We start from the raw sequence: 12,658 nt of genomic DNA on the forward strand, positions 1-12,658 counted from the left end.
TAAAACTTCTCTAGGCCTGAAAACACCCTGAAAAATAATCAGAATTATAAGTGATTTCTTCATTGTTTATTACAGAGGTGTGTTTTTATTAGGTGGCCTTCTTTTCTGAGGAGTTTGCTTGTGCTTCATCTTACCAGAGTTGCTTTGTTCATGCTTTTTGTAGCAGGTGAAGCAGGAAGCATGACGGGGGATAGAGACGAGGCGCTGGAAGTTAGCGGGCCCAGCCATCGGATCGGCCTCAGTGGAGCCAATAGGACGATGCTCCACCTCCTGAAGAAAGCCAAAGTCCAGCTCATCAAGATCGATCAGCAGAAGCAGCTCAAGTTGTCACAGGTAAGAAACCAAGATCAAATCTGTGCAGACGTCTGTACCCACCAATATCACTGTATCGGATGCATGCCGACAATGACGGATGGTTGAAACTTTACATTTATTAAGTTATTTTCTCCAGTCACATAAAACCCACTGAACAAATGAGAGGATCATTTTGCATGCAACATTTCTGGGCCTCTTATTTCAGTCAGAACCTGTCAAACATCAAGCAGCTTAGCTGTTTTTAAAGAGAGTTGTAGAAATATGATGATGTTATAGCCAACACCTGTTTTTTTCTTCCTCGTCTGGACCAATAGTTGGGCTCCAGAGAAACACGAGTGCCAGTGACTGGAAGGAGGAGGAGGAGGCGGGTTGGCTTAACTCCCAAAGATATCAGTCCTCAGGTAACACTTGCATCTTTTTTTGTCAATATTAAGAAGTTGTTTATATTCTTTGCACTTTTACGTTTATGAATCTCAAGTGATGTTATCATAATCTGTTTATCACCAAGTATTTCTATATTTCACACTATGTTTGTTTACGTGCAGGAGCAGCCACTGGGTGGTCCGAGGATCAAACATGTCTGTCGGGCAGCAGCGGTGGCTCTGGGGCAGCCCCGCGCCATGGTGCCAGATGATATTCCCCGGCTTAGCGCCCTGCCGCTTCACGAGAGAGAGGGCATCACCTTTTCTCCTGCAACAGAAGGTACAGATCATCTGCATTTGTTGTTTTTAACAGAATGCAGAAATTAACTTCTCTTTGTCTTTACCAGAGAAGGGGGAGCACATCAGTTTAACATGCATTAAACTGTGTATGTGCAGCTTAGTGCAACATCCCAACATACGTTTCCAATTTTAAAATAATTTCACATTTCCAGGCAGTTGAAGGAATTTTTCCTCAATGTGAACTGTGTACAGGAAATATATGTTAGTGTAATATACACTATTATACATTTTTATGGTAAATCGCTTAAAAACCAAACTAGACCAGTGTATACGGGAACGAAGGTAGTCTGTTGACATAAAGAATATAAACATGCTAATATGCTAAATTCTTGATAGCCTCATTCTCACTGTTAGGATCTGGTTGAAATGACCAGAAACAGACACTCAACACAAACGGGTCGTATTAAAAGGTATCATAGTGTCTTTTTTTTCTTACTAGGCAGCTATGTTAAATGCAATGTGTGTGATTGTGAATCCATGAATCATTCGTTCTTTTGATATTCAATCAAAAAACCCAAATGGATTTTGTTTTTTTTAATTGAAAATCAAAAGAAGGAATGATACACGGATTATTGTGGGCTGTCGGTTCTTGTTTCACTTAGCTCCATCACACCACTGTTGGCTACAATTGTTAGAAAGCTTATTGACTCTCATGGTCAAAATACATTACTTTGTTACTGGTTTTTAATTGAGATCTATTTGGTATTTAAAGGAATAATCTCGAAGATTTTCATTTCAATAAAAGGTCTGTTAAATCACTATCGCCGAATGAGGTAACACAATGGTGATTTAACCTATAGCCCACTGATGAAAGCCTTTTAATTTGCAGTGTAACAGACTGGGTGTCTGGTGTGAAAAAATCACAAGCGGCGCCCAGTTAGTGACACGTTTTCCATCACCCAGCAGTGGTTGGTCTGCCAGAGAGGGTAGGCGGAGCTAAGTGGCTGCTTTTCCGCTCTCTGCAAGTGTTGCGAGTAAACAGTAATCTACTATGGCTGAACAAACAAAGAAAAAATTGATGACTACAGATACAACTTCAAAAACAAACTCGACGCTCAGATGAAGGCAAACAGTCTAAAAAGGATCGTCACACATGCAACACTGCTTGGATATCTGGGAAAGTGTGCTCCTGCAATTACCGTTTATCGCCACAGGTGCCGCCAAAGAGAACGAAACTGAGATCTTCGAGATTATAACTTCAAATGTTTTGAAAAAGTATGTTTAAATTGAAGTTGCTCGACTTTCAGAGGAGTTCAGAAGTTTACATCCACTGCGTATTAGCGGGTGTGCAGCACCAACTGTTGCTTCTGTGTAGTTGGACTGAGTGTCAGCATCACCACATCATTCATTCACAGATTGACTGTTAAAGTTAAAACGACTTGATTATATATCCATCCTCTCAGGTAGGTTGTTTTCTAATCTAAACACATTTTCCAAAATGCTTCATTAGCATTCTTAGGTAGATTTCTGCCAATGGTTGTTTGGCGAAGCTGCTCTGCTAGTTTATTACAATGAAAACATTCACCAGCTAAAATATTCTTTCAGCTTCTGCAATACTAAACCCTCAACCTGAAAAATAAGTTGTAAAAAAAGCACAATTTTGTTAGCTTTTGGCAAACGTAATCTGCTGAGCAAAAGAAAACGATACGAAATAGTGCTTTTTCTTTTTAGCTCAATGTAGTTGTAATTAAAATACTTGCCAGCAAAAATATCTTTTGTCACACACAGATTAGCCACCGCTGTTGGAAAGCTTTACCCAACACTGGTCGAGTGAGCATCACTCAGTATGAGGTGAGGAAGTGCCGTTTGACAAATGAACACATTCAGTAGGAAACGCAGACCCCTTACACGAATCTGTTCCAGCTACATTATCCATTTAAAACCATGACAGCCACCACCTCTAAGTCATGTTTGCTTTGTGCCAGCTGGCATTAAAATACTACCACTGGTGGTTGCAAGAGGTCCTCAGTGGAATTAAATCTATTTCCTGTTGTTTTCTAATCAAAAAAAGGTCAGGAAGGGGAATTTCCAACAACTATTGAATTTGCCTGAAAACCTTGATGTGTTCAACGTCACCTAACTTTATTCTAGAGTGACTCTCTGGCTTTGCTCGGACTGCTAGAAAATCAGTTTTTTGGCATTTGCAGATTATTTCAGGATGTCTTGTTGTTTTTTTCAAGTTGAATCCAGGGCACATTCGGCCGTGATGAACTTTTGATTAGTTTTCTGTAAATGTGGACACACAATCCGATCTGATCGGGTGCAGCCTGACTTAAAGACCTCATTTAAGAATGGATCTGATTTGCCTGCAGTCTGAACAAAGCCTCAGACCTTTTCAGGCAGCCTGTAGAACTTGTAGCTTTAGAAGAAGAAAACCCAGCTAATTAGCATATAAGCACCTGTAATCACAGGAGCCCTCCTTCCGACTGAATAGTAAGTTCTGGCATCCTTATATGTCAGGCTCAAATCACATGTACTTAATGCTGATTGACATGTTTATATGTCGTGGCTCTTTAACACATCCTCTCTATCTCTCGCCTGCAGATGTGGCAGATGATGACGATGACATCGCGGATGAGGGCAGGGCTCAGTGGGTTGCTTCTCAGGAAAACATCCAGCGGAGGAGGAGGGGGAGGGGCAGGGGGGTTGGCCGCAGGTACAGGAAAAGGAAGGTCCTGACTCGGTTTCGACCCGGGGGAGTCCGATCCCGCCGCTGTGGAAGCTGCAGAGGCTGTTTGATAGAGGAGGACTGCGCCAAGTGTATCAACTGCCTGGACAAGCCCAAGTTTGGAGGGCCCAACACCAAGCGGCAGTGTTGCATGTAAGTAATCGTGGATTTAGATTGTTGACATTTTTAATGCGTCTACACAGACGGCCTACAAGAGGAGCTGGGAGGATAAATAAATCGACTATTCAAATATGAAGATGCAAAGTTTTCGATTGTCTAAACGCTGAACCATTTAACTAACTATAATTTAAACGTGAAGCCAGTATTCAAACAATTTCTAGCTTAAGTATTTTTGTACATGAAATATGAAAACACTTTAACGTACTTTAATGTTAACTCTTTCTGCTCCAGATACAAGAAGTGTGATCGGATTGAGAAGGCGAAGATTGAGCGCTTCATCAAACCAGTGAAACGTAAGTCTCTTACTAGATGATGCCTCTCATTTTTAAATCTCTAAAATTAACATAAAACAAATTCAGCCACATATCCACATGTTAGTTTGTTTACTAAATTAATGATGAGGCTCCGCTTTCTCAGTCCAGGCGAGGGGGTTTTCAGGCTCCATGTCGAGCAGTGAGGATTCAAACTGGGTGTCGGGAGGGGCCGGCGAGGGATCGTCCTCGATGGTGCCTGGAGTCAGGAAACATTCCCTGCGCAACATCAAACCTCGCTCCTACAGCAGCCTGCTGAAGTCTGAATCTGAAGAGGAGGAGGAGGAGGAAGAGGAGCAGGAGAAAAAGGTGGAAAAATCTACAGTCAAGTCAGATGCAGCTCCTGCAAGCAACCAAGGTAACTAAACCTCCCAGTGTGCTTTATTTGTAACTGCGTTTCTTTTCCAGTTTGTGGCTCGAAGATCCCACATGTTAAAGGGCAAATTCGGCGATTTTCAACCTCAGTCCTATCATGCTATTATGGGGAGCTAATGCCAGTATGGTAGAACGCTCCTCCGTCAGACTACGTAAATCGTGTCATCTGGTGGAGGCCAGGGAGCTTGCTAAACTACACTTCCTCCATCCAGGACGCCCGCCCCCTTTGATCGCCTGCAGCAATCAATGTCTTTGACTAGAAACGGGTAGTATTGCCCTCCAGCGCCTCTTTACCTCTTGCTCTCCTTACACTCCGGTACAAAGCAGGTGAACACCATGATTTTGGTTCTCTGCTCTGGTTTTGTTTTGTTTGTAGATATATTTGGTAGGACTCTAAGGGGCTAATTCACTCAAGGATTGCGCGGCTTTTGTGCCCGCTAAACCTGTGCAAGTGACATTAAAAGACTCTGCCTCATACAGCACGGGCAGAGGGTTGAATTCACCCCAAAGTGTGCTGCAAAGCAAACAGCGTTTCTGTGCTCCGGTGCCGTTTGCGCATATTTCGATGAGTCATTTTATGCAAACATTCGGGGCAAATTTGTCCCTTCTCTATGCAAATGAGCCTCGTGGCAAAAAGCACCTAATTCACCGACGCCAGCGCTAACAGCACCAGCATTTGCTGGGGGCTGCGGCGCTGTATTATAAGGGCTGTCAGGTGCAGAGTTTCCAGTGTTCATGACGACAATTCCACATCCCACATTTGTCTGTAAAAACAACCTGTTAATAATATATTGTCATTATTATTATTATAATCGGGAGACCAATCAGTCCGGGGCTGTTCGAGGCTCAACCTCGGCACATGGGCACACTTTGTCCACATGTCCGGAGCCGTTACGCAGGACTGGGATTATTATCTGGATGAGCTGCTGTTGCGCGAATTTTTTAAATGATTGCTTCTATTGATTAAAGAGAACACCAGCTTTGACTGACTAGCTTTTTCCAGGGGGGAATTTCTCCTCTACTTTCAGAACACGTGACAAATTAGCATCACAAAGTCACCGCTCTTTGCACTTTGAAAAAGGTTTTGTGCTTGTGACGATTAAGAATGTCCTAAAATGTCGACATGGAAAGTGAGCATACATTAAATCTAACAGAGCCACAGAAAAAATTTGACTGGAGTTTTAAGCAACAAAGTGGTTGTTAATTTATCACAACCACAAAAAATCATTTTACTAATAACTGTTATTTTACCCAACAAGCAAAGTAGTGTTTGAAGAAGAATCAGAATTGTGTCTAATATCTGTTCATCTTCTTTTTGAGAACCCGACCTCCAAGACAGCGGATCGCTGCCGGACATCCCCCCTCCTGAGGCGGTGAAGCAGCGCCGGCTCTTCTCCAAAGGAGCGGTGGGCCGACCCCGAGCTTACAAGGTAAAAACATCCACTAGATTACCCTTCCCCGCCTCCAGTATACCACCTAATCACACCTGGGTCAAATGTTTTTTTGGAAAGTTTTTTTTGTATAGAAACACAGTTAAAATAATTGACTTCTTTTAAAAAAGAAAAAAAAGACGAGTTTGTGTTTTATGATAAAAATTAAGAAAACAAAAAACCTTGAATATTTCCAAAAACACTTTGCCCAGGTCTTCATCTCACTTTCACTTTTTCTTGTTTTTATTTATGAATGTTTGTTTGAATGAGTGTCAAATAACCAATCTCACGTTCAGTCTTTGCTAATCACCTGTCTCTCACTTTGAGTTTCTCCTTCATGTTAAACACCCGGCCTGTGCTTCACCTCTTGTTTTTGCAGCCCATTTTTCTTTAAATCACGACATCAATGGTTTACTACAAAGTAGGTTGTCACATGAAAGGATGTCATTTATTTTTGTTTTTTTATTAATTGTTTATTTTAGGACGAGCTTTATACAGTTTGAGGGAGGTTAAGTGTGCATATACGTAGAAACAATGAGTAGTGTATTGGGGGAGGGGAATCAATGAGGCTTTCAAAAACAAACAAACAAACAAAACAATAATTCCAGATTTATTCATTCCATACCGCCACAAAATCAGGTCGTAAGGGCCTTACATATTGGACCCACTTTGTCCAGCATTTAATAAAGTTTTTGGAGAGACAAAAAGTATCTTTTCATAACATTAACGTCATTTACTTTATCAGTCCAGTCCTGCAGTTTGAGGGGTCAGGAAGCAACCAGCGCCTTGTTTTTGCTTTTTACCAGCCGAGATCAAAACACCAAACCGATATTTATCAGGTCGCCCCGCCTGAAAATCAACACTTAAACTAGGGATGCACGATATTATCGGCATGTTATCGGTATCGGCCGATATTGGCTTAAAATGAACTATCGGATATCGGCCAACACGCCGATATCCGCCAATATAATGAACCGATAAAATAATGGGCTGCTGCATACTTCATTAAATGCCCGACCTCGGCGTAATGTCCCCGGCGCGAAGAAGACCTGCGCGGCGCAGCGTGATGACGTCACGTGTGTCTACCTGCAGCATGAGAGAGTTAGAGGGCAAAATGTCCGTGGTGTGGAAGTTCTTCAAAGTGTCTCAAATAGATAGCAAAACTGCTGTTTGCAATGACTGCTCAGCTTCGGTGATGCGAGGAGGAGCCAAGGCAAAGTCTTTCAACACTACAAACTTGATTAACCATCTCAAGACCCGTCACCCCGACCGTTGTAACAAATGTGATAAGAGTATCACCATTATACTGTACGCTAATTCCAATACAGAAGAGAGTTGATGATCTCTGCAATTAGGTGTGTGGGAAAAAAATATCGGTATCGGTAATCGGCTAAATGAGTTGTAAAATATCGGCATATCGGATATCGGCAAAAAATCCAATATCGTGCATCCCTAACTTAAACCTAAAAGTAATGTGAAACACTGGGCAGACCAGTGTTTAAATACGCTTTCTAGTGCTTTGTGAAACACTGTCCAGAAAGGTCTTATTACTGGGCACTCCCAAATTTCCTTTATATTTGACAAAGTTATCATAAACATAAAGTAGAATAAATAGAATATGAACTGAAAGTCAAGAATCACACTTAATAAATAGACAATTTACACTGAAAACGTATTACAGAAACAGTATCTGCAGTGATGAGAGAGCTGTTCAGTTTTGTGCAGGAATATGCAAAACAGTCAGTTCGAGGCAGTACATCATTTTGATGGTCTCTTGCCCACAAATGTTTCCTTCTAATCATGACTAACAAGATTTTTTTTTAGCCCTCATGAGTTTATTATTTTCTTCCGTGATCATACATCGACATAACAGCATTATGCACACATTGTTTACAACGGGGGATTCTGCCAGGGGACTGTCTATCCCGTATCTATTCCTGTATGTCTGATCATTTAAAAAGCAAAATGACAATCACACTGACCTTACGTATTTACAGAAAAATCCATCCATAAAAGTACCACCACTCTATTAAATCCCCCCAAATCAGAGATCACATGTCTTATTTCATTGGGAGAGAAATCAAAAAAGCCACCATTGCTTTCTAACGCAGTTAATTTACCTGTTATAGGGGCTGTCGCTCTGTGTCTTAACTCAGATGACACGTAGATCTTGGCTCTGCTGGCTGACTCCTCTGCTTATACTTGTTGGCATGACTGCTTATCTTATCAAGCAAACTCGTGACTTTGTCTTGAGAAGTCTGTTAGTGCTCATTCACTCGTGCACTGGCTAATAGAAAGAGTCTTGGCTTCCTTTTTTTTTTTAAACTTTAAATCTGCACTGCTTGATTCCTCTGATATTAGCATGTAAAATCCCCCTTATATATTTATGTGTGAAGGCTGCCTCACAAGTGTTGAGATCATCTCCATCTGTGTTTGTTGCTTGTGAAACGGTAGAGCAGGTTTTGTTAAGTGATCCAGCACGTACATCTTAAAATCTGAAACATCATGGTGACTGCATCCTTCTGCGCATTGATGATTGGCTCACAATGCCAATAACTCCTCCCACTTCCATCACACACCAGCTAAACGGGAAGCTAACAAACTTTGAAACAAGCACACAAAATCAACATTTGGTCGAGTTTTTAGTTTAGGCCAGTTCATGGACTGCTTCTTGTTTCCTTACTGCTCACTACAGTGCAGGAAGTGTGGTGGCAAATTTATTAGGTTCAAAGCTCAGAAAAATGTAAACAGACATGGTTGTGTTCGGTGTTTTGGTGGATGCAAAGGCACGCTTGGATAATTAAAACCCTTATTACCATGTAGTTAGTGTAGATGGGCTGGTATACAATAACAGATATTTTGTTGGAGTGCTTGCATGATTGTATGCATGCACCTTCTGAAAATGGCTTTAACATTACCTGTGTGTATATGGTAGATATTTCTAGACGCACTGTGTGTGCGTGGGTCTGATGCCTTGTCAGTGGGTTTATGACACTGTTACTGTTGCCTGATGGTGGGGGCACAAGATAGACGTATTAAAGTTCTGATCATTTTTATACACAGAGACAGCAAAGAGCCGTATTATACTGGACACTGCTATGCTATATTCATGATATCTTCTAGCATTGTTGCCGAAACTCTGTAAATGTTTATCAGAACTACACTGCATATTGCACAGGGGAAAAACTAAAGCCGCTTTCCCACTGGTCAAAAACCCGCTAACGCCCGCCTTTTGCGCTTACTGGGAAAGGCTCCAATCGGCATTCAGACCCGGGTCAAATGACTCTGCAGTAGAGCCGGGTAATTATCGCCTCGGCTCCGATTGGCATTGATGGGAACACAAAACCCGGGTGGACACGCTAATCTCCGTCCCCTTTCCGGCGCGATGCTATGTTCCGTCAACTCCTTGTCAATTCTGCCCGTCTCCGTCCCAGCAGTGCTCGAACATCGTTCCAAATTTGTCAGGGCCGTGTCAGCGCGCTAAATTAGCGATTGACGCAGGTTTTTCCGACCCGGGAAGACTCGCTTATAAATGCAGATTGTCCCTTTTCCCATTGCCAGTGAAGTATACTCCTTTCGGTCTCTTTTCTGCTGCGTCACCGTCTGACATCTGCAAATAGAAGTATCTTATTGGCTTTAGCAGGTGTGGTAAACAGTTGGCTGCCATCTTAATTTTACTGTGTTTACCCTTTACTTGTTGCTAGTACAAAAAGTGTTGCAGGTGGAGAATCTTTTTTCCACCTGGTTTTTTGACCAGTGGTAAAGCGGCTACACAATGACTTCTTTCTTTGTGCTGAAGGAACACAATCAGCAACATGCATTTCCATGTGCAGTGATCAGTATGAGCGATGACACCAGAGATGACTGCCTTTTTGACACAGGACCAAACATATTATTAGTGTATATAGGGTGATGACAGCAGATGAGTTTTTGTGAACATAATGATGAACATAAAAATCACAAGAATACCACATGTGCTCCTCTTCTAAAACGCCTTCATCACTTGGACATGCTAGACCTTAAACCAAACTGAAGCAATATGGGATTCAGCCTCTTTGTCAGGCAGCCAAACACACCACATGGAAAAAATAGGCCCATTTAAAGCGGTATTTCCTCAGTAGTCAAAAGTCCTCCACTTGAACAAAGGTCAAATTTATTTATAGAGCGTTTTAAAACAGAGCTTGTTCCAAAGTTCATTACAGCAACAAACTTACAGCAGAGATTAAGAAGACATTAAAAGTTTGCTTGCATACAGACACACGCACACAAGTGAAAGCTTTCGTTAAAGGTAAAATGCAAAACAACTGCAAGGGAGTAAAAGTGAGTCTGAAGTAGAGATAGACCGATATGGTTTTTTCAGGGCCGATACCGATACCGATTATTAGTAGTCAAGGAGGCCGATAACCGATATTTAAAGCCGATATTCATTTGCAGTAAAAGTGAAAATATTGGCGTCAAAATTTTGAATAATACAAACTCCAACACTTAACTTTGTTTAAATGCCTTTTAAGCATATGCATCAGAGCCAAAAGAACCCAGTTTTAAATTGATCTCTTATCGGCCTTCAGATTAAAAAAAGAAAAAAGGTTGATATGCGCCAAAATGCCGAATATCGGCGCCGATAATCGGCCCGGCCGATAATCGGTCTATCCCTAGTCTGAAGGCATTTTCTGTTTTGTGTTATGACCCAAAAAATCCGTAAATGACGTATTTTAGAAGAAATGTTAAACTGATGTTTTTTTTAAATTATCCAGCTATCTTACAAACCGGAGACATGCATCCTTGACTTATATCTCTGTGTCTGAATGCAGGTGCTTAATATTATTCACCTTTCTTACTTCTTATTCCTGGCTAACACATAACTGTCAAAGACACAGTGCTTCTCCCTTTTCTGTCACTTTGGCTGCTGCCGGTCGCCGCCTCTGCATGTCACTAGTATCAGTAAAACATTGGAACCTGTGGTGCTGGTTGGCTTAGGCAGTCCCCTCCTTCGCAGGATCAGGAGAACACGGAAGAGACGGAGCCCAGAGAAACATTCGCAGACACCAGCCGGTCCAGGAGCGCCGTGCCGAAGCTGCAGCGGCAGCTACAAATACACTTACTGCGTCTGCCTGATTCTATGCTGCAGTCTCCTCTGTCTTGGCAGTGTGTGGATCAGTGTGTGCATCAGTGTGTGGATCCGTGTGCCTCACAGTTGCATCCAATGTTGTCCCAGCTTTTAACACAGCCTGCTGTTGCACATTCATCACATCCCACAACACAGTCTCCTACAGATTTATCCCCACCTGTCCTGCATCCCGCTTCTCCACTTTCACCAACAGACTCTGCTCAGAAATCTCTGCTGTTACGTTTGCACCGTTTGCCTCAGTCGGTGGTGCAGTCGAGCTTGCATTTACACAAAGAAATGCCACCAACATCTCAACACACATCTCTGACACAGGTTTTGTCAAAGGTGTGTTCTCAGGAACACCCAGAGGTGCAGAAGCCAGATGTTTTGACTGATGCGCAGAGAGCTAACAAAGATAAAACGGTGCACGACACTGTGAATGTGCTGCCTCAGGCTGCCAATCCACACAATGAGTTACAGGAGAGCACGCAAGAGGAGCAGGAGGACGCACCGTGGGATCCGCCTGAAGAGGAGAAGGACGACGACGATTCTGTAAAAGAGGCAGTGCTGCAAACAACTGACCCACACTATGTCCTTCGTTCTCAGAATCCTGCAGAGTGTGCGTCTGTGAACGTCCCAACAGGGTTAACTAACGGATTTCCTCAAAAGGGCCTGTTGCAGAGCAAGTTCAAGATCCGGGTGGACTTCAAGGTGAGTCGTAGCTGTAAGGTTGTGTGGCATTTTTACATTACCACCCACTGGGTTTGTTCATGCACTTTGCTTTATATTGCTTCTCAACACAAACCAGACAAACATTAGAAAGTCTGGACAGCAGAGCAAATGAGAAGTAATTCTTGCAGTTCTTTGCGTCTCAGTCCGGATGCTCTGAACGTGTATTTTGACAGATGTATGATCTGTCAATGTCAAATCCCAGGTGACAGAATCTGCATCAGAGCAGCAGCTCTGCACCAGATTACATATTCATTAAGTCTGAACAAGCCCAAGATTTCTTTCCAATAAGTGATTACATTGCACTTTAAGACACTCAAGGTGAAGTTGTTCACTGTGATTAGAATAATTGCTCCTTAACAGCTCTGTTGAGGTTATTAAATACCACTTTTCCTAGCTTGAAAGCAAGAGTAGCAAATGTGTTAATCATTTAATTCCCTTCATTAAGGTGCAAGAAACAAACCAGGATTTGATGAAGTACAAGTTTATTACTGTAAAATGTTGAGGAGCAGCCATGCTACTATGAGATGTTATAGGCTCGATATGAAGCTGATTCTTTTGTTGAATTCACGCCCATGAGCTTCGTATGCATCCACAAAACCTTCTCACTCTCTTTTCTCTGCCCTCTGTTTCTCAGGAGGACTGTGCAGTCCAGAACGTTTGGCTAATGGGCGGCCTCAGCGTCCTTACATCTATTCCTACAACTCCGCAACCTGTCTGTCTGCTCTGCGCCAGCAAAGGACGACATGAGGTAATTTAACTACTTCTTTAGCCCATGTTTGTAAAAGGTTAACAACATGTTTATGACTAAACTGGCCTTT

The 12,658-nt window shown here is 42.3% G+C and overlaps 1 protein-coding gene across 2 annotated transcripts in view; it reads left to right on the forward strand.

The window, feature by feature from the left end:
- The window catches only part of kmt2ba (lysine (K)-specific methyltransferase 2Ba), a 32,004-nt gene that overhangs the window by 4,406 nt on the left and 14,940 nt on the right, over positions 1–12,658 (forward strand). Inside the window, exons 3-11 of one of the 2 annotated variants that reach the window (XM_069681035.1) lie at positions 164–333; positions 630–716; positions 861–1,017; positions 3,582–3,858; positions 4,117–4,178; positions 4,303–4,554; positions 5,892–6,001; positions 10,998–11,819; positions 12,475–12,588. In XM_069681035.1, the coding sequence (XP_069537136.1) occupies positions 164–333; positions 630–716; positions 861–1,017; positions 3,582–3,858; positions 4,117–4,178; positions 4,303–4,554; positions 5,892–6,001; positions 10,998–11,819; positions 12,475–12,588 (2,051 nt within the window). The remainder of the gene's footprint in view (positions 1–163; positions 334–629; positions 717–860; positions 1,018–3,581; positions 3,859–4,116; positions 4,179–4,302; positions 4,555–5,891; positions 6,002–10,997; positions 11,820–12,474; positions 12,589–12,658) is intronic. The other variant, XM_069681036.1, reaches the window with a different exon arrangement.

Source organism: Semicossyphus pulcher, unplaced genomic scaffold, assembly GCF_022749685.1.
Source record: "Semicossyphus pulcher isolate SPU_LCO1_2020_fin unplaced genomic scaffold, fSemPul1.0.p SCAF_5, whole genome shotgun sequence".
In the NCBI taxonomy this organism is placed as follows: domain Eukaryota; kingdom Metazoa; phylum Chordata; class Actinopteri; order Labriformes; family Labridae; genus Semicossyphus; species Semicossyphus pulcher.